This window comes from Mobula birostris, chromosome 22 (assembly GCF_030028105.1).
Source record: "Mobula birostris isolate sMobBir1 chromosome 22, sMobBir1.hap1, whole genome shotgun sequence".
NCBI classification, from domain to species: Eukaryota; Metazoa; Chordata; class Chondrichthyes; order Myliobatiformes; family Myliobatidae; genus Mobula; species Mobula birostris.
This window is the reverse complement of record NC_092391.1, coordinates 16,902,781-16,928,537: the sequence shown is the minus strand read 5'-3', so window position 1 is coordinate 16,928,537 and position 25,757 is coordinate 16,902,781. Positions and strand designations below refer to the sequence as shown.

Sequence of the window (25,757 nt, the reverse complement as noted above, 5' to 3'; positions counted from 1 at the left end):
TTCTGCTTTTCCTTCTCAATCTGTGACTGAAATACCATGTCACTAACTCCTCTGTTTCCAGCTAAATTTCTTTCCATTTCTTTCCACTGTGTGAAGCATTCCCAATGATTCTTGGCATTTTCATGAACACTAATCCTTTCAGGTGCTTTCCACTGGTTGAATCCACTTTCCTGCTCCAATGAGGTTTGATGGTCTGACCAGAAATAGAGAAGATAACAGATACAAAATGCATACTTCCTAGAAGGGGAATAGACCAGCCATGAGCGAGTCACTTCCTCACCGCGAGTCACTTCCTCATCATGTCCATTTCCCAATTTCCTCTTGAACCAAGTTTTGTTCATTGAGCGGTTATTTGTTGGTAGGAAAAGCCCCTCTCACTGTTCTGGAAATACTTCGAACCCAGCTTTATTATTTCTGTTCTCAGCGCATCAGGCAGAATTGCTTTTCCAGTATCCTTATTGAACTTCAGAAGTCCAATGTCATGCTGTTCAATCACTTCTGGTATGACTGTTCGAGGCTCTTTGACACCATCCAGTTCACTAGGTTCAGTGTCGTCAGGTTCAATCTCGTCAGGTAAAATCACGTCAATAAACTCAACATCACCACCACCATCATCTTCCCCTCTTGTCATGTCCACATTCTCTGTGGCAGCCTCACTCTTAATCTCGTCATACTTGGATTTAACATAGAACATCGAATAGTACAGCACAGTACAGGCCCTTCGGCCCACAATGTTGTGCCAACCCTCAAACCCTGCCTCTCATATAACCCCCCACCTTAAATTCCTCCATATACCTGACTTGATTTATCTGACTCGGCTTGTACTTGATCCACATTTGGATTCTAACAATCTTGTGGCAGGTGCAGGTGACTCTATGGAACTTGTCAAACTACTTGTTCTGGGCTTTTTAAAGAAGGGCATGAAGAACTTGCTCGACTTCTTGGCTTCCTCTGCCTCCAACTTTCGCCTCTTCTGTCCTTCAGCTCCACTTTCCTCCTTCTTCGTGAAGAAACACTTCATGGTCTTCTTACACAATGCTCTGAAATAAGGCCATCTTAATGCTTCTCACCCATTATAATCAAAGATAGAGCATACATCTGAAGAAAATTCTTTTTACACTATCTGAGGATGGCTTGTCTGACTTTAATCGAAACTGCTCAGTGGCGTCCCCCTTCAAGTGGCGCCCAGGGCATGTGCCATACCTTAGATATGCCACTGGGTGCAGGGAGTAAAGCTTCAAGTTCTTGGATCATTGGGACCTCTTCTGGGAGAGATATGACCTATATAAAAGTGATGAGTTGCACCCAAACCCAAGGGGGACCAATATTCTCACGGGCAGGTTTGTTAGAGCTGTTGGGATGGATTTAAACTAATTTGGTAGTTGGGGTGGGAACCGGAGCGAAGGAACTCAGGATAGGACAGATGGTAAAAAAGCTAAGTCACTGTGCAGTCACTCTATCAGGAAGGACAGGCAGATGACAGGACAAAATTGCAGCCAGCAGTATCAGTGCACTAGGGATGCAGAATCATAAAGGGTAGCAAATACAGTACTCAAAGTATTATATCTCAATGCGCAGAGTACAAGAAATAAAGTAGATGATCTTGTTGCACTATTACAGATTGGCAGATTCATCACTGAATCATGGCTGAAGGTTTGTTGTAATTGGGAGATGAATGTCCAAGGTTAAACGTTGTATTGGAGGGATAGGAAGGCAGGCAGAGGGGATGGCGTCGCTCTGCTGGTAAATAATGACATCAACTCAGTAGAAAGATGTGACATAGGATTGGAAGATGTTAAATTCTTGTGGATTGAGTTAAGAAACTGCAAGGCTGAAAGGACTTTGATGGCAGTTATATACAGACCTCCCAACAGTTGCTGGGATGTGGACCACAGATTACAACGGGAAATAGAAAAGGCGAACCAAAACGGCAATGTTATGATAGTCATGGGAGATTTCAACATTCAGGTCAATTGGAAAAATCAGGTTGGTAATGCATTTCAAGGGTGAATTTTTTGAATGCGTATGAGATGACTTTTTAGAGTAGTTTGTTGCTGAGCCTACTAGGGGATCAGCTATATTGGATTGGGTGATATGTAATGAACTGGAAGCAATTAGGAAGCTTAAGGTAAAAGAACCCCAAGGTGACATTGATCACAATATACTTTATACTTTATTGTCACCAATCAATTGGTACTAGAACGTACAATCATCACAGTGATATTTGATTCTATGCTTCCCACTCCTTGGATTACAAATATTAAATATTAAAAATAGTAAAAATTAGTAAATATTAAAAATTTAAATTATAAATCATAAATAGAAAATAGAAAAATGGAAAGTAAGGTAGTGCAAAAAAAAACAAGAGGCAGGTCCGGATATTTGGAGGTTACGGCCCAGGTCTGGGTCAGGATCCATTCAGCAGTCTTATCACAGTTGGAAAGAAGCTGTTCCCAAATCTGGCCATACGAGTCTTCAAGCTCCTGAGCCTTCTCCCGGAGGGAAGAGGGATAAAAAGTGTGTTGGCTGGGTGGGTCGTGTCCTTGATTATCCTTGCAGCACTGCTCCAACAGCGTGCGGTGTAAAGTGAGTCCACGGACGGAAGATTGGTTTGTGTGATGTGCTGCGCCATGTTCACAATCTTCTGCAGCTTCTTTCGGTTTTGGACAGGACAACTTCCATACCAGGTTGTGTTGCACCCTAGAAGAATGCTTTCTACGGTGCATCTATAAAATTTAGTGAGGGTTTTAGGGGACAGGCCAAATTTCTTTAGTTTTCTCAGGAATTAAAGGCGCTGGTGGGCCTTCTTGGCAGTGAACTCTGCTTGGTTGGACCAAGTCAGGTCATTTGTGATATTGACCCCGAGGAACTTAAAGCTTTTGACCTATTCCACTTGCGCTCCATCGACGTATATTGGGTCGTGCGGTCCGCTACTCCTTCTGAAGTCAACAACCAATTTGATTGAGTTCAATTTGAAGTTTTCTAGGGAGAAAGTAAAGTCTGATGTAGCAGGATTTCAGTGGAATAAAGGAAATTACAGTGGTAATTCTGGAAGATTCTTGGGTATCTCATCATTTAAACAGGGGCTTTCTGATTGTTAACTCCTATCTACAAATTTGAATGGAATGTTTGTTACCTATGATATAAGAAGTGCTGTGCACCACCTTCTCTTTGTTCTTTCTTGCCATTGCTACTAGACTCTTGCTACTCTGTTTCCAACTCCTTTGTTCTCTTAGCACCTAATAAAATGATTGTAAAGCAACAAGTTTTATGTCTCTTTCTTGACTTCTGAAAGAAGCTTGGATCATAAACATCAAAATCCAACAACTTCTAGTGAGGCACGAGGCAAGATGGCAGCACGGCACTGAGCACTGACATACAACCCTCCTTTTTCAAGTTCTTCAGGGCTCATAGACGGTCTTAATACAAGGTTGAGTTGGAGAAAGATCTACCTAAAGACATGGCTTCAAAAAAAGATACAAATTCAACCAGGAAACAAGATACCAGCAGACAACAACAAGCTAGCGATTCACCTGAAGAAATTGCTATGCTAATTAAACAAAACGGCAATGGAGACGGAATCGCTGCAAGAAACGGTAGCCCACATGCTAAGGGAGTTACTGGAAAAGGCTCTTGACCCCATACAGAAGCATATGGTAAAGAATGGCAACATTCTCCCGTCGTTAAAGGAGCAAGCGGACATTCACGCTAAAAAATTTAACATGGTCTTCGATAAAATAGACAATATTCAGGTTTGTTTACGCAAGAATGAGAAAGTTACTAACTCCTGTCTCGCGGAGGTGTCTAAGATATGGAAGAAGTTAAACCACTTGGAGGACAGATCCAGGAGAAACAACGTGCGGCTGGTCAACTTACCGTCAGGCGCTGAGGGCGACGATCCAAGAGGTTACCTCCAGAAGATGCTGCCTAATTGGATTCCAGCGCTCAAGAACTCCCACAGCACTCCTTTGGAGATCGATAGAGCACATAGGGTCTTTTCCAACAACACCTCAAGACAGCGGACCATGATTTTTAAGCTTCTACGGTACTCCGACCGGAAGGCTATCCTGGAGGGTGCGAGGAAAGCCAAACCTACTCTCCCTGATGGCAGCCAGCTGCAGTTCTTCGCCGACTACAGCCCCGGCACGATGCAGGAACAGCAGGGATACAAGGAGATCCGCGCTAAACTTCGACAGAAGGGGATTGACTCGTTCCTCATATACCCGATTTTGAAAGTGAATATCAAGTGCATGAAGATGTCGTTTAACTCGGCAGAGGGAGCTAAAGAAGCTCTGAAATCATCGGTGCTGGGAGATATGGAAGAAGACACTGGGCAAAGTCCACACGCCCCTCTGGAGGAGATGGAACAGCATTAAGAGCTCAGACTAGCCTGTATGCGCAATCTATCAGGCACGGGCAAGTTAACATTCTAGGTGTGAAGTTTTCTGGTTATTCTTTTATCAGAAAGACATTCGTTGCACCTTTGTATTTAGTTAATTAAGGGGCCAATTTGTTTCTGACTATTGCAGGTCAGAGTTTTAAGGTAATATTCAATATACCCAAATGTAATACTTCATCAAGAATGAAGCTGAAAAACAGCAGTTTGTTCTGGCTAACTTTAGAATGTTATGTCTCCAGTAGACTTGTTTACATTTCTGGTCACCAGATAAAACGTCATTAGCGCCATCGCTAAGCGCCGGTCTATCGAAGTGACAGTTTCTTGCAAGATAGCTGTTGGGATCTTGATCATGTGTTATAATATATGTGAGACGGAAACTGCTTCACTTATATAGGTTAACAGGTTTGTCCAGGTTTCTTTTTTCTTGTCTCGTTGATATGATTGTCTATGAGAACTGCTTTGCCTTTCTAATTTGTTGGTCCTGGAAGGGGGGCGGTTGATGTCAGTTTTCAGTGTCTGACATTGCTAAGTGACACTCACAGATGTTACAAAGTAAAGGGTTGAATAGGAGGGGTGATGGGGGGGTGGGAAGGGGGTAACTCAGGGCTCCACCACCAACTTACAACAACAGATCCAGGGGAAGATGAGCAACACAGATAAATTAGAAAATCTTACTATTGTATCATTTAATGTTAGAGGATTAAACTCTCCCTACAAGTGTTCAAAGGTTTTAGATTTCTTAAGCAGAAAGAAAATAGATATTGCGCTGTTACAGGAAACACATCTTAAACCTAATGACATTCCCAGGGTTCAAAACCGTTTTTATAAACCCGTTGTGGCATCAGCTGATGGTACTCGTATGAAAGGAGTTATGATAGTAATGAGACGTAATATTAATGTATCAATTGAAAGGACTGACATCAACAATAAAGGACGTCTAGCTTTTTGCTGCACATCCATTCAGGGTAAAAAAGTTGCATTCATTAGCCTATATACCCCAACTATATTCGAGGTTGAATTTTTTCCCTCAATTACCTCACAATTACTGAAGTTAAGTGACTACCAACTATATGTTGGTTCGGACATGAATGCTTTGGTAAACATTAACCTCGATAAATCTTCCTCAACTATATCAAGCTCTCAAGAATCTGCTTCCAAAGCACTTAACCTTTTTCTAGCGAATTTAAATTTAATGGATGTGTGGAGGGTGCATAATCCATCTGCTAAAGACTATACCTTCTTCTCCACAAGACATAAAACTTTCTCTCGGATAGATTACATTCTTATATCCTCCGGTCTGCTGCCTTTAGTACACTCAATAGAATTTTTGCCCAGACATCTATCTGATCACAACCCAGTTATATCTACTTTTAATTATGGCAAAATTAAAAATAAGGCTACTAGGTGGAGGTTTAACTCCACCCTTCTAAAAAACGACGAATTTCTATCACAACTGAGAATAAAACTGACAGAATTTATAAATGTAAATAAAAAAAGTGTCTCAGATGTGACAGTGATTTGGGCCTCCATCAAGGGTTTCTTACGAAATAACGCTATATGGTTCAGTTCTTACCTACATAAAAGCCGGCTTCAAAAGATTTCCACCTTAGAAGAAGAAAGTAAGGTTTTGGAGAATGATCTCAAAAGTAGATACACCATAACAAAAGAAAACCAGCTCAAAACAAAACAAGCAGAATTAAATGATTTATTAAGAAGCAGGGCAGAATATATGATCCATATAACCAAACATAAGTATTACACAGAAGGCAGCAGACCGAGTCATCTTTTCGCTCTAACGCTCAAACAACAGGAAACTAAAAGGTCTATACCAGTGATTAGATGTGCTAAATGTGGAGTAGTATCTTCAGAGGAAATAAACGAGACATTCAAGAATTACTTTAAAGAATTGTATACAAGTGGCTCAATTCCTTCTGAGAATGACTTCACGGATTTTTTCCAGTGGATTAGACCTCCCTACGTTGTCGTTAGAGGACACCAAAACTGGACTCTCCTATTATACTAGATGAGCTACTCAAAGCAGTCAAAGCTACAAATAAGGGCCGTACGCCAGGCATAGATGGCATTTCTGTGGAACTTTACCTAGCACTTTGGGATATTCTTGGACCAGTATGGTTAGAAACATTAAATTATGCTTTTGGAAATGGCACTTTCCATAGAGATCTAAACACAGCCCTGATCACAGTTATACCTAAGCCTGGTAAGGATCCCTTGGAGTGTACCAATTACCGTCCAATCTCCTTGATAAATGCCAACCTCAAGATATTTTCCAAAGTCTTAGCCTGTAGACTTGAGACAGTAGTTGGGAAAGTAATTAGCCCAGATCAAACGGGCTTTATCAAGGGGCATCTCGCATCTGATAATATTCGCCGGCTGTTACACGTACTGAGTGCAACACATAAAATTCCACCTGCCTGTGGCCTGCTATTTCTAGGTGGTGAAAAAGTGTTCGATTGCCTTGAATGACCATATCTTTGGAGAGTTCTAAAAGAATTTAAGTTCGGCGATAAATTTATCAATATGATTCAAACACTGTATGCTAATCCTTCAGCCCGGGTATGTGGGGAGGAGGTTTCTTGGAGTTATTTGACAGGACAGGGCACACAACAAGGGGACCCTTTGTCTCCTTTAATTTTTAAAATATCTATTGAACCGCTTGCACATTTAATTAGAAACTCTCCTCAGATCTCCCCTATTACAATAGGTACAACATCACATTCAATATCACTTTACGCGGACAACACGCTAGTTTATATGGCCAATGTTCAACAAACTCTCTCCTATGTTTTAAAAGCACTGGAGCAATTTGGATTTCTTTCAGGATACAAAGTTAATTTGTTAAAATCAGCATCGATGCTGATTAATAAGGATAAAAGTAAGGTGTCTCTTCCTCCACAGATCAATGTTACAAATTAAGTCCTCTACTTGGGTATTAAAGTTAATACTTCCCTATCATCTGTGGCTAAAACAAATTACTCGTTAATTCTGAAAAAAATAGTGATAGATATTAATAGATGGAGACACCTGCCAGCATCAGTCCCGGCCCGTATATCGGTCATTAAAATGAACATCTTACCCCGCATTAATTTTATTAGCTCAATGATCCCACTTGCACCTCCAGCAGGATATTAGCAAAAACTGGACTCCTTACTACGATGCTATGTTTGGAGTGGTAAAAGACCCAATATAAAATGGTCAGCTCTCCAATTCAAAAAGTCGAATGGGTGATTGGCATGTTCAAATTTTAAGTTGTATCACTGGACATTTGTATTAAAAGGTCTTAGCTATTGGATGGAGGAGGATAAAGTTTTGTCCTGGAAAAATATAGAGCAAGAACTAATAGCACCAATAAGGTTGAAGGACTTTTTCGTTATAGGTACAGTATGTCTACCAAAAAATGTGATTTGTATTACGGTCCAATTTTAACCCATATACTACAAGTGTTCAGAGCAGCAGAAAAATTCCTAAAATTTAAAAGTGTATGGTGTAAATCATCTCCATTATGGAACAATAATCGTTTTCTATCTGGGGGGAAACCATTCACTAACAGAACTTGGGAGGATGAAGGTATTACTACTCTTCAAGATATTAATGGGGCAAGTACTATCCTTAGCTTTCAAGAACTGATGTCTCAATATAATATTGATAAACATTCTCTTTTTTTCTATTTTTGAGTAAGATCAGCTTGTAAAGCCTACGGCGTTCCCTGGGGGTCAGATTTAAAGGACCATCCCATTTTAAGTTGGATACAGAGTGCTCCAGGACAGATAGTGTCATATATCTATGATAAATTAAACTCCCAGAATTATATGCCCACATCGGGAATGTAAGCTTGGGATAGGGACATATTTGAATTGGGACAAGACTTAGACTGGGATGCGATTTGGGATAATGCTGCCGGTGCTTCGAAAAACCCAAATCATCAGTATATACACTTGAAATCTTGTCATACAGCATATTTAACACTGAGAATTAGACATCAAATGGGACTGGTTCCTGACCCTTATTGCTCATTTTGCCCCCATGGAGCCATTGGCTCTTTTATACATGTTGTATGGGAATTTCCAGGGGTTTTTGATTTGTGGGGGAAGGTTATCAGTACTCTCACAGAACTAACAGGGGTACAATTACCAATGGACCCCGCTGTACGTCTTCTAAATGATGATTCCCACCTTTCCCTTATGGAAAAAACACTCAAAATCTGGCTGGCAGGCCTGACTGCAGCTAAGAAGATTGTAGTCCAGCGTTGGAAAACTCCCCATGATATTTCAAATACTCACTGGCTTCGGAGCTTTTTGGACATTCCTTACCTGGACCTTTCATCAGCAAGAGTAAATGATGCACGACCAAACACAATCATAATGTGGACAAATTTGATATCTAACTTAAAAGATCTTTTGTTAAAATAGAAATGTTTTGTCTGTGTATGTACTACTATTCAGTTGATTGGTGGGGGGGAGAGGGATGGGGAGAGAAGGGTGGAGGGTGGATGGTGATGAAGGTTGGGGGTGGCTGGGTTAAACAGTCAAAATGTAATTGGCAACTGGTTGTATTGAATGTAATTTGTTGGTGTTGCAATAAATTGATAATAAAAAAATCCAACAATAGAAAATCATGTAAATTGTGTAAGACTGCAAAATGTAGCAGAGTTGGAGGCTGAGTTAAGATGGCGCTAAGTGGCAACTCCTTTGCTTGCATCTTCGGAAACAGCTCTATTTCCATCTTTAATATCCTTATCTTTCCTTTTCAGGGTTCTTTTGAAGACCCTGACCTGAAATTACACACAGACTTTGGTTCTTTGTGGGAATGGGATCCGTTCTCGGGGTTTCAGGACCGGCCACTGTTGTTCGGCATCATGCTAAGGATTCAGCCTGAAAGTCTCACTTGTATTTGGAAGCCTAAAATCTCAGGGCTCTGGAGATGGGAGGATTAAGGGTCGCTGTCATGGCAGGAGAGTTGTGTATCGTTGGGGAGACCGGAAAATCTTTTGCTGTGGGCCCAAAGATCCGAGATCTTTGCGATTTTCAGGCACAGAGCTCGTAAAAAGCGATGAAATTGACTTTTTAACATCATAAACCAGCAGGTTGTTATTATGTCTCCTGCTCGCTGTGAAAATAGGGGACACCTCCCTCTCCCTTATTAGGGAGAGAGATTGAACCTGTGGTTTGTCAAATGCCGGTTAAATGCGATAGTCTTTGGGGTAACTGCAAGTCTGCTATTGCCTAGCTCACCCTTGTGCTCGGTAGCAGGTGCACTTTTTTTGCTGGGGTGGGGGAAGGGGGGGATTGTTGCTTGCTGCCGCTTGCGCGCGGGAGGAGAGAGCTGAGGAGGGAGGACTTTGAGGTTCTCACATTTAACTGCCATTCATTCTTTGGGGCACTTCTCGGTTTTCGTGGATGTTTGCGAAGAACAAGCATTTCAGGACGTATATTGCATACATTTCTCTGACAATAAATTGGACCTTCAAATCTTTGAAATATCGGATTTGGGAGTCCTAATGCATAAAATACAAAAAATTAGAATGCAGGTACAGCAACTAAATAAGAAAGTTAATGGAATATAGATTTTTATTGCAAGGGATATGGAGTATGAAAGTATGAAGATTTTGATGCAATTTTGCTGGATGCTGTTGAGACTAGGTCCCTGATTTTCGGGTAGGACTTGTTTGCTTTGGTGGCAATGCAAAGAGGGTTCACTAGATTGATTTCTGGAATGAAAATGAAGATGCATGGGAACAGGCTGAGAATATTGGGTTTGTACCTACTGGAAAAGAGTGAGGAGTAACTTTATACAAAAATTATGAAAGCTTTGACAAGATGGATGCTATTCACCAGCATAGATTCAGAATCAGAATTACCCATTGCATATGGACACGAGAAAACAAAGTTACAGGCAGTAATAAGTATAATATAGCCAAGTTTAATTGAATAGACAGAGAAAGGTGTGCAAATACATTTTTAAAAGTGTTGAAAAATGTGTGAAACTGAATAGGTTACTCATGCAAGTGTGCAAAAACCAAAAAACAATAACATAGAACATTTCTAACATTATCAATTTTACACAATAATTTTTAAAAAGGATGTTTTACTTTCTGTTAGAATTCCTTTCTTCTGCAATTAATTATTTTTGTCTTAAGAATTTTTTCTTAACTCAGTTTAAAATAAAGCAGTTAAACTAAAACTAGAAATTTTAGAATTGTGTGAAACTTTTATCTGAAGGCGTTCTCTTTTGATCGAATCGCATCTACAACTGGGTCATTAAAATCAGCATATACAAAACAAAATATATTAGGCCACAGTTTCTATTTTTGCTTGTGTTTCTTGCAGATATAATTGTTTTCTGTTTGGACATTTTATTTTCATATACTGTGATTATGTAAACTGATTTCCCGTAATTCTTTGGTTCCATTTTAATAGTGACGGCTCCATTCTACATTGTGCTCTCTGCCAGCTATGTGCTTGCCAGACATTGAACACTGCCACAGCCTCTATATATTTTAAGATCTGTCTAGCAGATCTGTTTTTACACAATGTAATATGACTAATAGGATAACTTCATGCATCTAATTCATTATTTTGTTATGGTACCAAAGGGGACAAAAAGTGAGAAAACAAACAAAAAGCATAAATTGCATTATTAATTCATTAATTCTGCTCTTCAAAGGTGTAAATTTGATAAGGAACTTTAATAGCTCTCTGTCAATTCTCTGACCTAATTTCCTTTTGGGTGTGTCTCTTCTCTGGAAATATAGAAGGGACAAATATACTATTAAAGTATTAATGATATTTCAATCAGAGAAAAAAAACAAAATCTTAAGTGCAAGCTATCTAATTATGTTATGGTTAAATTATAGTTGCTGTGCTAAAAACAGCATGTGCTGCATCTGATCAGTATTATGTTCTGATGTACATATATATCCAACATGAAAGTTGTAATACAATTTTAATCTAATATTTAATAAGCTTATTTTCAATGTTTCAAAGGTTTGAAAAACATTCCAATGAACTCATCTCAACACCTTCAAAGTGCATTTTCAGATTGAGCTTCATCCTTTGACTATACTGATAAAATTCTAATTCGAAAAAGGTTCTAGTGCACAGGCATCAGATGTGGATTGGAGGTTATACTGTACCACTTTTGTAGGAATATGTACCCAAAGTCATTTTGAATTTATGCAGGTGGCAACATAAAAGCATACTCAATAATTATTTTTTAATTTTATAATTTGTCACTTCTTACTTGGTTTTTAGTAAGACAGTAACAAGTTTGGTTTTTAAGAAATTAACTAAGTGGCATAAAGGCTTCTCAAGCTTTTATCCAGCTTAATAATTTTAATTTAGACAAATATCGTTACTTATTCCCCCCCCCCATTTCCTAGATATACTTTTAAACATGTAATTCATAGGAGGATGCAGACTGTTGCACGTTATGCCTATTAAGGACTGAATGACACTTAAGGTACTTTTTATTATGATTAATATAAATAATGTGTCATTTTGCTCGGCTTCAATTTCTTTAGCTACTGAAGACATTTCATAATGACTGTGGTAGAGTCTTTAACTAAAGTGGAGATTTAGCTGAGTAAGGCATCAATTTGATGATGAATGCCATGTGCTATAAATCTGTTCGACAGAGCTAATATTTTGATGTACATTGTTTGACCACTGAAGTTGTACGTATGCTAAAGATACCATTCACCCAATTATAGTTGACATAATCAGGTGTAAATGACTGCTTCTTGATTTAAGACCTATAACCTGTTACTGCTGACTTGCCCTTGAAAATTAAAACCACAAATAAGCAAGATTTCACCAGTCCATAAATACTTATTCAGGAAAATCTGAGGACTTTGCCTAAAGAAAAAGTAATTGGGGGGATTCTCGCTCTTACTGGGCATCTAAGTCAAAGAAGAGAATGGGAGTACTTGATCATGGGCACCTCGAGTGAGAGAAGCCAGAAGGGCAGTACTGATAGAACCAAGAATAGAGAAACAGTGTAGTGACACAGAGCTTTCCTGATGAAGATTTATAAGATTCTTCCCCCTCCAGGCCTTCTCCAACATCAACAGGGTATAAGACATTTTTTGCTTCACTGGACTTGCATTTCCATTTCTTACCAAAAATTGCTTCCAATACTCCTTGAATGGTAAACCTGTTATTGTGTCACTTAGGGGCAATCACTAATTAGGACCAAAATGAAGCCCATAAACCAAATCAAATTAATTTAATTGTGTCTTCTTGGCAAAAGCCCATTTATCAACAAAGAACTTAACGTAAATTTTAAAATTTATTGAAATTACCTGAAGTACCTTCCCAGGAGGAATGATCGAGTCAAGGACATATATGCTTTCATTAGATGTGGAGTGGCCACGGCACATGCAGTACTTTATCACTTGCGAGACAGGATGATTTGGTCTAACTGGTTCAACTTTACATTCTTTAGTTGGAGCAGCACCTATCAAACACAAGAAAAAAATGACTTAATCTAAAACACAGCTGTTACAAATTAAACTAAGAATTCATTTTCAATATGATACAAGTTAAATTATGCAAAACCTAAAGATGCTAGATAAAAATGAGAGCGTATCAAATTTGATAACCATAATGGAGCTCATTAATACAACCCACTGTTTCCCTCCACTCCCCAATTCAATGAACTTCTGTAATCAAAAGATCTACTAAATACATTTTACTAGATCACATCTTTGGCAAACTGCCTCAACACTGAGACTTCAGCTCCAACAGATCTGGATCCAACCTTTTACATTGCCTTGAAACTGACTGTACTTCATCTTAGTTCAGCTTGATTAGAAATAGCTACAGCAGATGGAGAGCCAGAAGCAATCAAATCTGAATTGGTGCTTCTTACTCCTTTCACCATACTTTTTGACCTACTCACCACTAAAGTTCTTCTAACATGCAGTGTTTAAGTGTTTGATGGAACATTATTTTGCTTCATATTTGATTAGAAACATGTTTTAATTTAATTCTTTCTTTGCAATTAGCTTAGAGAATGGGGTAAGTAGGATGAAACAAACAAATCTTCCTGAAGCTGGGCTCAGCAAAAGACGATAAGACAAAGGAGCAGAATTAGACCATTTGGCCCATCAAGTCTGCTCTGCCATTCGATCATGATGGATTTATTTTTCCCCATCAACCCGATTCATCTGTCTTCTACCTTGTAACATTTGACACCCTTACTAATCAAGAATCCATCAACCTGAACTTTACATATACCCAATGACTTAACCTTCACAGCTATCTGTGGCAATGAATTCCACAGATTCACTACCCTCTGGCTAAAAAAAATTCTCCTCCTTTCTATTTTAAAGGGACAACCTCTTATTCTGAGGCTGTGCCCTCTGGTTCTAGATTCTCCCACTACCGAAAACATCCTCTCCACATTTGGTCTATTCCAGGCCATTCAATATTCGGTAGGCTTCAATAATGTGTCTTTCCCAAGCCCTCCCCACCCCATGCACGCCATCCCTTCAAACTCCAGCAAGTACAGACTCAGAGCTATCAAGCATTCCTAGTATGTTAACCTTTCAATCCAGGATTATTCTCATAACCTCATCCACACTCTCTTCAATTTCAGATCTTAAATATGGGGCTCAAAACTGCTCACAATACTTCAAACATGGTACGCAATAAAGCCTTGGAATTACATCTTTCTTCGATATTCTATTCCTCCCAAAATCAATGTTAGTATTGCATTTGCCTTCCTTAGTATTGATTCAACCTACAAGCTGACCTTAAGGAAATCATGACTAGGACTCCCAAGTTCCTTTGCAACTCTGGTTTCTGAATTTGCTTTCTGTTTAAGCAATAGCCGTTACTTTTATTGCTTCTACTAAAGTGCATTACCATCCACTTCCCTATGGTACATTCCATTTGCCACTTCTTTGTCCATTCTCCTAATTTGCCCAAGCTTGTCTGCAGACTCCCTGCTTCCTCAACATCTTTGTATCATCCACAAAACTTGACCAACCAGATCATTAGCATACAAGTAGCAGACCCAACTCCAACCCCTGTGGAACAGCAGCAGCCTCTTTGCTTCCTGCCAGTCAGCCAATCTTCTGTCCATGCTAGTAATCTTTCCTCTAATACCAAGGGCTCTTATCTTGTATAGCAAATTCATGTGTGGCACCTTGTTAAAGATCTTCTCAAAATCTGGTTGGTGGGTTAATTGGTCATTGTAAATTGTCCTGTGGTCCGGCTAGGGTTAAGTCAGGGATTGCCGGGCAGCGCAGATGGAAGGGCCAGGAAAACGCCTATATCTTATGAAATGCTCTCTGGCACGGTAGCATAGTGGTTAGCAGAATGATTTACTGTACCTGCGTGACTCGAAAGGCCAGAAAAATACCTATATCTCAATAAATAAATAACCCCATACAGCCTGAAGTTTTGATATCTTAATGTTCTTAATCCAAATGCATCCCAAATGAGACTTCAGAAAAAGTTACAGAGAAGCAACAGTGGACAATGAAAAGGAAGAGGTGGGAGTCTCTCTGTGTGGAGACTGACAATCCACACAGCTTCTTCAAAAGAGTGCATTATAAGCATAATTCCTACAATTGGCGACTTTGGAAGAAAGCAGAATATTTCCTCATCCATCTCTCAAAAAACTAATTTTAAGGTTTTTACTTGGGGCGCTCTCCGCGGCACTGGAACACTCTTACATGGCAAGAATTCAGAGGTATATGGATGGTAGGGGTTTGGACAGCGATGGTCCTGTTGCAGGTCGATGGGAGTAGGCAGTTTAAATGGTTTTGGCATGGACTAGATGGGTCAAAGGGCCTGTTTCTGTGCTGTACTTCTCTATGAAAAATCCAGGTAAACAACATTCACTCACTATCCTTTGTCCATCCTGCTTGTTATGTCCTCAAATGGATCTGTCATGCAGTATTTCCTCTTCAGAAAACCATGCTGACTTCAACCAATTTTATCATGTGTCTCCAAGTACTGAAACCTCATCCTTAATAATGGACTCCACCATCTTCTCAACTACTGAAGTCAGACTAACTGGCCTATAATTTCCTGCCTTTTGCCTCCCTCCTTTTTACAGAGTGGAGTGACATTTGCAATTTTCTGGTCCTCCAGAAGCATTCCAGAATCTAGTGATTTTTTAAAAAAAAGATTATTACTAATGCTTTCACAACACAAATTTTACCTAACTCATTCAGAACCCTGGGATGTAGTCCATTTGGTCCGGATGACTTACCTACCTTCAGATCTTTCAGCTTTCCAAGCACCTTCTCCTTAGCAATAGCAACTATACTCACTTCTTGCCCCCCGGCACTCTCAAATTTCTGGTATACTATTTGTGACATCCACAGTGAAGACTGGTGCAAAATAATCATTCAGTTAGTCTGTCATTTTGCTTCTCATTACTACCTCTCCAGTGGTCTATTATCCATTCTTGCCTCTCCTAATCTTAGCATACCTGTAAAAACTTCTAATATCCTCTTTTATGTTATTGGCCAGCTTACCATATTTCATCTTTCTTTGCTTTATTAATTTTTAGTTGCCTTCTATTGGTTTTTAAAAACTTCCCAATCCTCTGGCTTCCCACTATTTCTTTTTAAAAATATTGTACAGCATTTTTGCTTTCACATTGTCTTTGACTTCCCTTGTCAGCCATAGTTGCTTCATCCTCCCTTTAGAATGTTTCTTCATCTTTAGGATGAAATGATCCTGCATGTTCTGAATTACCTCCATAAATTCCTGCCATTACTGCTTTACCGTTATCCATTTTAGAGTCCCCTTCCAATTAGCTTTGGTCAGCTCCTCACTCATGCTTCTGCAATTACCTTTATTCAACTATAATACCAATATATTATTTATATATATTTACATAATTGTTTAAATATCTTTAAACAATTGTGGCAACTAACAGGTATAGTTAGCTACTACAGAATGTGAGTATCCATTTAATCAATGGATCATTTTAGTCTGGCTTTGGCCTGATGTCTAGATTTGACACCTGCACATATTGCCTGGAACAGATACAGAAGCCGTTTGGCAAGAGGCAGTCAGGATTCACCAGCAAATAGGCCCGAGCCCTATATTACTGAGTTCCTGCCCTCAAAGTGCTCTGACAGATTTTGATAGGAAGGCTGCAAGTGATGCCTCATCTTCTAATAAGGCATTATAGCAATGTTTAAATGTCTCTGATATTTTGCAAAATTTGAATACCTTTACAATTGTGTGATTATAAAAAAGTTAGACTCAGTAGCAGAACTGTTCGCTGCTGAATGCACACAATGTGACAGTAAAGAAAGTTACAATGCTATTTAAAGATTCAATAGGATCAGCTAATAGAATGGAATGAGTTTTATGAATGGAATAGACTCAGTGTATTTTGCCTTATTTTAATTATTTCTGTTACTTAAGGAGAAAGACATACTACACCCTTAAGACACAATAGAAACATGGCAATAAACAAAAACATTTGGAGGAAATTAATGGGGATTTAATAAGCCTAAGAGAACAGCTGAAAATAAGCCAAAACAATATAAGTGAGGAAATATGTGAAATCAAGTACTATAAATGTTATGATATTAAACAGTGTTGATGTTTCAGGGGAACGGGATGTCCTACATATATCACTGAAAGTACGTGCAAGTACGTACAAATTACATATAGCATTACTATACAGGAGCTTGAGAGTGTAAATTGGGAGCAGTTGTTATTGTCTACATCCAACATGTGGAGTCATTTGAAGAAGCTGACTAAATTTCAGGACAAGTATGTTCCAGTATGGAGGGAAAGTGAAAAAAGAGAGCAGGGTAAGGAAATCTTGGATGATGAGAGAGGCTGTAAATTTATTTATTTTTTTTTAAAAGATATACAAGCTTTTGGAAGCTGAAATCAAACAGGCCCTTTGAAGAATATAAAGAAAGCGAGAAAGAACTCAAGGAAAATGGCTAAAATGGGACATTTAATGTCCTTGGCAAGTAGGATCAAGACAATCCCAAGGCAGTTTTCTTTTACTACATTAAGAAACAAGAGGGTATCTAGAGAGAGGGTAGGACAGCTCAAGAATAAAGATGAGCATTTACACATGGAGTCAGAGGATGTTGGCTAAATGAATACACAGCATTGGTATTCACCCTGGAGAAGAAATTGGGGGACAATGAGATCAGTGTGGGGTGTTCTAATGTGCTTTGAGATTTTGACGATCAATGAGGAGATGGAATTGAGTCTCTTGAAGAGCACCAAGGTGGATAAATCACCAGGGCTTGTGGGATCTCTCCCAGGTTATTGACAGAGGAGATGGCTGGAACCTTGAAAAAGATCATTGTATTCATTCTAGGCACAAACGACATCAGAGAAATGGACGTTGCTCCTTCGAGAAGGGAAATGGGGAATATCCAGGAAATTCCCCAGCCTCAGAATAGAGGGGAGTCATTTAAGAATGGAGATGAGGAGGAATTTCTTTAGCCAGAGAGTGGCGAATTGTGTTTTTTTTTGCCACAGGCAGCTGTGGAGGTCAAGTCTTTATGTATATTTAAGGCAGAGGTTGATAGATTCTTGATTGGTCAAGTCATGAAGGAATACAGGAAGAAGACAGGAAACTGGGGCTGAGAGCATGGATCAGCCATGACGAAATGGCAGAGCAGACTCAATGGGCCAAATGGCCTAATTCTGTTCCTATATCTTATGGTCTTATGGAAATTATAGACCAGAGAAAAGTCTAGTGGAGAGAATTTACTGCCTAGGAATTCTGAATGTAATTTGTACTTCCCTTTGAAAGAATGTATGGGAATTAAGGACAGTCAATATGGTTTTGTGTAGGGCAGGTCACATCTTACAAACTCGATTTGTTTTTTTTTGAGGTCACCAAGTCTTTGGAAGATGAGTTGCTGAACACATTCTAAGCAAAGATGGCTAGATTTCTCAACATTAGGGGATACTAAGCAATGCAACAAAGTGGTGCTGAGGTAAACAATGAACCACGATCCTTCCTACTGAATTGCAGAGCATAATTGCCTATATCTGCTTCTACTTCTTATAATACTAATTTATATCAATATTAAAGGATATATAGTTCATTCCAAAACCATGTTCACAGATCTAAACTACTAAAGGTGCGGGATACATGTTGGTTTCAGTAGTTTAGAAAGTTGTATTAAAAAAAATAACAGTAGGCAAGCTATGATTAAATCATACCGATCATAATAAGTTAAAGATAACATTAAATTGAAAGGCTCAGAATGTTGCCAAAAGAGTTCTCATCTCAAGAATTAGGAAAATTTCTGAGTTTAGTAAAGGAAACTACCAAAATGAAAAGGAAAAATAATCTGATTGCTACTTAGACAGACTGTAACAGATTTTATACTAAAGTAATAAAGAAACGATTAACAAATGTTAGGTAATTATTTTACAGTCTGAGATACAAGTAGTTATGAGGAAAACGTCAAAAACAAACATTGTCTCTGCCTTCATTGAAGATGATATAAACCCTCCCACAATTACTCGAGAAAAATACTTCTGAAGAGAACAAGGAGCTGAGGCAAGGTTAGCACAGCTGGGACTTTTCTCTTTGGAGCATGGAAGGATAAGAGGGGACTTGATAGAGGTCTCCAAGATTATGAGAGGCATAGATAGGGTGGATAGCCAGTACCTGTTTCCCTGGGCACGAATAGCAAACACCAGAGGGCATATGTACAAAGTTAAGGGAGGGAAGTTTAGGGGAGACATCAGGGGTAAGTTTTTTTTAAACACAGAGGGCTGTGGGTGCCTGGAATGACTTGCCAGGGATGGTGGTGGAGGCTAAAACATTAGGGGTACTTAAGAGCCTCTTAGACAGGCACATGGATGAAGGGTTACGGGTTAGTGTGGGTTTAGTACTTTTTTTTAGGAATATATGGGTCCGCACAACATCGAGGGCCGAAGAGCCTGTACTGTGCTGTGGTGTTCTAGTGTTCTGAGAGAAATTAACAAAATACTGTTGAAATTGATTAAACCAAATTCAGAACTCAATTCTGAAAGATGATAAACTGCATCAAAGGTTTAAGGAAATGGCTTTGGATAACTTGGATGCACTTGTTGTCATCTTTCAAAATTCCATTGATTCCAGAATGCTTCCCATAACTTGAAAGGTTGCAAATGAAATTCCACAAATAAAGGAGGGAGAGAATACAGAGAATACCAAGTAGCTTGACATCAATTGAGCATTGCTATAAATTATTAGAAAGGAAATGGTGATAGAGCACCATGAAAGTAATATTTAATTGAATTGACTTTATTTCTCACATCCTTCACATACATGAGTAAAAATCTTTATATCTGAATGTGCAAATTATAGTAATTTGTAATAAACATTATGTATAGTAAGATATACAACAGAACAGTCAAAATAGCTTAGACATACAATCGCGTTAGTGTGAGTTAATCAGTCTGATAGCCTGGTGGAAGAAGCTGTCCCGGAGCCTGTTAGTTCTGGCTTTAATGCTGTTGTATCGTTTCCTGGATGGTAACAGCTGGAACAGTTTGTGGTTGGAGTGACTCGAGTCCCCAATGATTTTTTTGGGCCCTTTTTATACACCTGTTGCTGTAAATGTCCTGAGTAGTGGGAAGTTCACATCTACGAATGCGCTGGGCTGTCTGCGCCACTTTCTGCAGAGTCCTGCATTTGAGGGAAGTACAGTTTCCATACCAGGCAGTGATACAACCAGTCAGGGCGCTCTCAATTGTACCCCAGTAGAAAGTCCTTAGGATCTGGGGACTCATGCTGAACTTCTTCAACTGTCTGAGGTGAAAGAGGCACTATTGTGCTTTTTTCACCACACAGCCGCTATGTGCAGACCAAGTGAGGTCCTTGGTAATGTGTATACGGAGGAACTTAAAGCTATTCACCCTCTCTACCCCAGATCCATTGATGTCTATAGGGGTTAGCCTGTCTCCATTCCTCCTGTAGTCCATAACCAGCTCCTTTATTTTTGCAACATTGAGGGAGAGGTTGTTTTCTTGACACCACTGTGTCAGGTTGATAATTTCTTCTCTGTAGGCTGCCTCATTATTAATTAAGATTAGGCCAATCAATGTAGTATCATCTGCAGATTTAATTAGCAGATTGGAGCTGTGGGTGGTGACTGTCATGGGTGTACAGAGAGTAAAGGAGGGGACTTAGGACACAGCATTGGGGGGGGGCAGAGAAGAATCAACTTGGATTTATGAAAAAGAATTCACCTTTAACAAATCTGTTACACTTTATTTTGAGATTGGAATCAGCAGAATACATTCAGATTCATTTATTTATCACACATACATGGAAACCTACAGTGAAATGCATTGTTTGTGTAAACAACAAACGAAACCAAAGATGTGCTGGGGGTAACCTGCAAGTGTCACCACAGCTTCTGCCGTCAACGTAGCAAGCCAACTATGTTCGCAAAACACACAAGCAACAACAGAACAGCAGCAATGAAACAACTGTAAAATAACTCTCTTACCTTCCTCCCACACACATACCCACGCAGTCCTCAAACCCCAGCACACACTGCTTCTGGGCCTCCAGCTGTGGGAGAACCAGTGGAAGTTGTGCATTTGAACATTGATAAGGCTATAAATATGGTGCCACATAATAAATATTGGTCCAAAACTAATGCTGTTTTATTATAGTGAAGATAATATACTGGGATTGAAGATTGATTAACAAACAAGAAACGGACAGTGAGTATAAATGAGTCAATTTTGAGAGCTCTAACTATTTTAGTAGGAGAGGAACCACAGCAGGTGCCACAGCTGTTGGCATCCTATAACAATGGCATAGTTGACAGGACCATGCCTGATACATACCCAGTTCTGGTGATGATACATTAAGTAACAGTGTATGTTGTGAACCTGCAGCATAGAGGATTCACAGCAAATGAAGAACCAACAACAAACAGACTAAATATAAACATGGAAAAAATGTGGAGCATTTTATTTTGTAATTTTAAATAATAAATTAAAAATATTGGTGTTGAGAGAGACTTGGGAATCCTTGTATTAAAAATTACATGAAGAAATAGCAAGTAATTAGCAAGGGAACATGCTGACTTTACCTCAAGATATTGTAAATGCAAGGGTAAAGATGTCTTATTGCAATTATATAGGGTCCTGATGTGCCTGCACCTGAATACTGCGTCCTGTTCTGGTCTCCCTACAGAAGTAAAAATTACTTTAAACATAAAGAGTGCATTTTTTTCTAATGAAGTTGACACTTCACATTTTTCAATATTATATTCCATCTGCTCTGACTACCTATTCACTTTACACACCCTCGCAGGCCTTCCAGACATCCTCCTCAGAGCCTATTTTCCTATTTGGAGATATGAAACTGTTACCTTTATCCCAATGATGACATAGTTTGGAATAACTGTAACCCTTCTGTCAATCCTTGTGGTACTCTACAGCTTCCCAGTCCTAAAATGACCCATTAATTCCTAGTCATTATCCATTTCTCAACCCACATCACTACATTGTTTTCAAAATTAATCTAATAATCTCTTGATTAGCATCTATCAAAAACCTTTTGAAAATTCACCTATTCTAACAAAAACAGTATATATGCTTGAAACTACATATAGTGTATAAGATGATTTCCTCTTAACAAATCAATGTTCCCTCTTCCCAATTCTATCACTATTTTCCTAGAGCTTGGTTTCCACTCCTTAATGGTAAATTAGACCATTTTTGCTACTATTAATATTAGCCTAACTGGTCTATAGTTTCCCATTTCCCTCTTCCTCTTTACTTAAATATTAAAATTTCATTTGCTATCTTTATAACTTGGAAACCATTTTAGTAAGATCTTTCTAGGATTTAACTACACTGAACTCCTCCATCTTTGTCATTCTCTTTACTGACTCTTCAACTTAAAAAGATTTTTCCCCCGCAACACTTTTCAGCTTTTCCAATATATTTTCAAATAAATAAAATAATCTGTAGAATCCATATCCTGTTATATTTGTTCTTAATTGTATAGTTCAGTGTATTTCAATTTTATTGATGCAATTATAATGAATAACATAATTTTACTAAACCGCACCACTAAATACTGGAAATAAAAATTCTAAGGGTGAACTACAAAAAATAATGCCTAAAGTTACTGATTGTCCTGGGTATGACTCTAAACTGCAACCGGTGATGAGGCTCTGATTGGGGACTTTCAGAGCTTTGGGGAAAGTGGAGTTACCCCTTAGTCATTCATTGCTCCCAGGGCCGCTCTGACCCGGAACGGTAGCACCTGCAAGGGTTCCTGCTCAGGATACGAGCAAAGGGCAATGGCAGATCCGGCAGGTTCAGTAACTGAACTTATGACGGAGAAGGCGGATGAGCTAGGACCTCAAATGTCAACGGCTATAGTACAGGCGGATGAACATTTGGGAAGAGAAATAGCGATTTCTTTAGTTCGCCCAACGGTAGGCAATAGCAAACCACCGTTGCTAGATACTAAGTTTCCTAGAATCTATCTGCTAAGAAAACCATGGTCAAACTCACAAAATGTATCACACAACAACAGTGTCAAGAGGATCTTCAAGACAATTCTGAAGAAGCTTCGCTCAGTAGGGTTGATTCTGGTCAGCAGGGGATCCCCGACCATCATCAAGCTACTGCTCATAAAATTCAAGTAACACAAAAGAAAATTATTGCCACTTGGAATGTAAGAACCCTATACCAAGCAGGAAGATTGGACAACGTGATAAATGAAATGGAAAGACTAAAGACTAACATCATGGGAATTAGCGAAGTTCATTGGATAAGTGCTGGAACATGTCAGAATAGAAATAAAACACTAATTTATTCCTGTGGAACATCCCATACTAATGGAGTAGGAATTCTTATGGATGAAAACATGGCAAAAAGTGTTTTAGGACATTGAGCAATATCAGAAAACGTGCTCCTTGTTAGATTCAGAGGACAACCATTTGATTTAGCAGTTATACACGTATATGCACCAACAACAGATGGAACAAATGATATAGATAAATTCTATGAAGAGCTTGAACAAGCAAAGAATGGATGCAAATCTCAAGATATTGTTATTGTCATGGGAGATCTAAATGCTAAAGTAGGACAAGGTACTGATGGAAATACCATAGGAAAATTTGGACTAAGGGAAAGAAATGAAAGAGGTGAGAAATGGGTAGAATGGTACAAGATGAATAATCAGGTCATTAGGAATACCTACTTTAAAAACCATCCAAGTCGCTTGTGGACCTGGAATAGTCCAGGTGATAACACCAGAAATCAAATTGACTTTATTACTATAAACCAAAGATTTAGAAATTCAGTGAGTCAATGCAAAACATAACCAGGTGCAGACTATAACAGTGACCATAACCCAGTAGTATGTCATGTAAAAGTAAAACTTAAAAAACGAAAGAAGCAAAAACCTGAATGATCCCTTGACTACTTGCAATTAATTAAAGAAGAAAACTTAAGACAAAAATGTATAATTGAAGTAAGGAGTAGATTTCAAAGTCTAGAAATAGAATCTATAGAAGACGATAGCAATCATGTAGAAATGAAATTTAACTCTCTAAAGGACGCCTTGGTAGAATCAGCAAAGTCAGTGATTCCTAAAAAAGAAAAAAGCACAAAGAATAAATGGATGACAGATGAAATCAAAAATCTAATGGAAGAAAGGAGACAGAAGAAAGCAAATCCTATAAAATATAAGTCCTTAGATAAGAAAGTTAAAAGCTTATGTCAGAAGGCCAAAGAAGAATGGTTAAACCAGGAATGTGAGCAAATAGAAAGAATCCCTATTACTGATCCAAAAAGGTTACATCAACAAATCAAGAATATCACTGGTATAAAACTCCTCTGTTCTTCAGGTGGATGTTTGAAAGCAAAGGACGGTACCGTTATCAAATGGAAAAAAGATGAGATTATGAATAGATGGACTGAGTATATTCAGGAATTGTTTGAAGACGATCGAGGTGAAAAACCAGAAATTAAAAATATTGAAGGTCCAAGTATTTTAAAATATGAAGTTCGTAATACAATAAATAAGATGAAGAAAGGAAAGGCAGCAAGTCCTAATGAATTAGTAATAGAACAAATTATCGCCCTTGAAGATTATGGAATTGAAAAACTTACTGATTAATCAATGACATTTATGAGACTGGAATAATACCAGAAGAGATGAAAAAAAAATCAGTATTTATCACTTTTCCTAAGAAACCTGGAGCAATAGAATGTGAATTACATAGGACCATAAGTTTAATGAGTCATATCACCAAGATACTTTTAAGAATTTTTGTGACAAGATCTAAAAGTAAGATACAAGCTGAAATAGGTAAAGAACAATGTAGTTTTGTGAAAGACAAAGGTACAAGAAATGCAATATTGATGTTAAGAATACTATCAGAACAAGCTATTCAAGTGCAAAAAGATTTGTTTGTTTTATTGACTGCACAAAAGCATTTGATAAAGTGAAGCACAATAAGTTATTTGAAATATTACAGAAAACTCTAGATCTAGATTCAAAAGACCCCTGCCTAACCAAAAATCTGTAGTGGGTACAAACTGCCGCTGTAGGAATAGATGGAGAAGTGAGTCAGTTTACGAAAATCAAGAGGGGTGTTAGACAAGGGTGCGTTTTCTCCCCTGATTTATTTAATGTGTACAGTGAAACAATATTACAAAAAAAATAAGAGACTTTTTGGGAATCAAAGTTGGCGGTGAAAACATCAATAATTTCAGATATGCAGATGACACTGTGTTAATTGCAAGTATGGAGGAAGAACTACAAAACTTAATTGATATAATTGTTGAAGAAAGTGCAAAAATGGGTCTATCTATCAATTGCAAAAAGACAGAATGTATGGTGATATCCAAAAAGAAGGAGAATCCTATCTGCAGGCTGAGAATAAATAGGGAAGACATAAAACAAGTACAGAACTTTTGCTACTTAGGAAGCTGGGTGACATCAGATGGCAGGTGCGACATGGACATCAAAAGAAGAATAGGGATGGCAAAAGACACCTTTACAAGAATGAAGAGTATACTGACCAATACTAAATGAGGCATGACAACCCACCTCAGAGTCCTGAAATGTTATGTTTATCCAGTTATGTCATATGGCTCAGAAAGCTGGTCAATATCTAGTAACATGAGGAAATGAATTGTAGCAGCAGAGATGTGGTTTTTGAGGAGGATGCAAAGAATATCATGGATGAAATGAATATCTAATGAGGATGTCATGAACGGAGCAGGCACAAAAAGAGAAATAATGTATGAAATCATGAAAAGGCAACGTAACTTCATTGGACATGTGATTAGGAAAGAGGAGTTAGAATGCATGGTAATTATGGGAAAGATTGAAGGGAAGAAAGTAAGAG

At 38.6% G+C, this 25,757-nt stretch overlaps 1 protein-coding gene across 3 annotated transcripts in view; it reads right to left on the bottom strand.

Annotated features, from left to right (window-relative positions):
• LOC140186194 (transforming growth factor beta receptor type 3-like) overlaps positions 1-25,757 on the bottom strand; it is a 148,031-nt gene that overhangs the window by 94,825 nt on the left and 27,449 nt on the right. For 2 of the 3 annotated variants that reach the window (XM_072240149.1, XM_072240150.1), the window contains exon 3: positions 12,717-12,871. In XM_072240149.1, coding sequence (XP_072096250.1) covers positions 12,717-12,871 — 155 coding nt within the window. The remainder of the gene's footprint in view (positions 1-12,716; positions 12,872-25,757) is intronic. The other variant, XM_072240152.1, reaches the window with a different exon arrangement.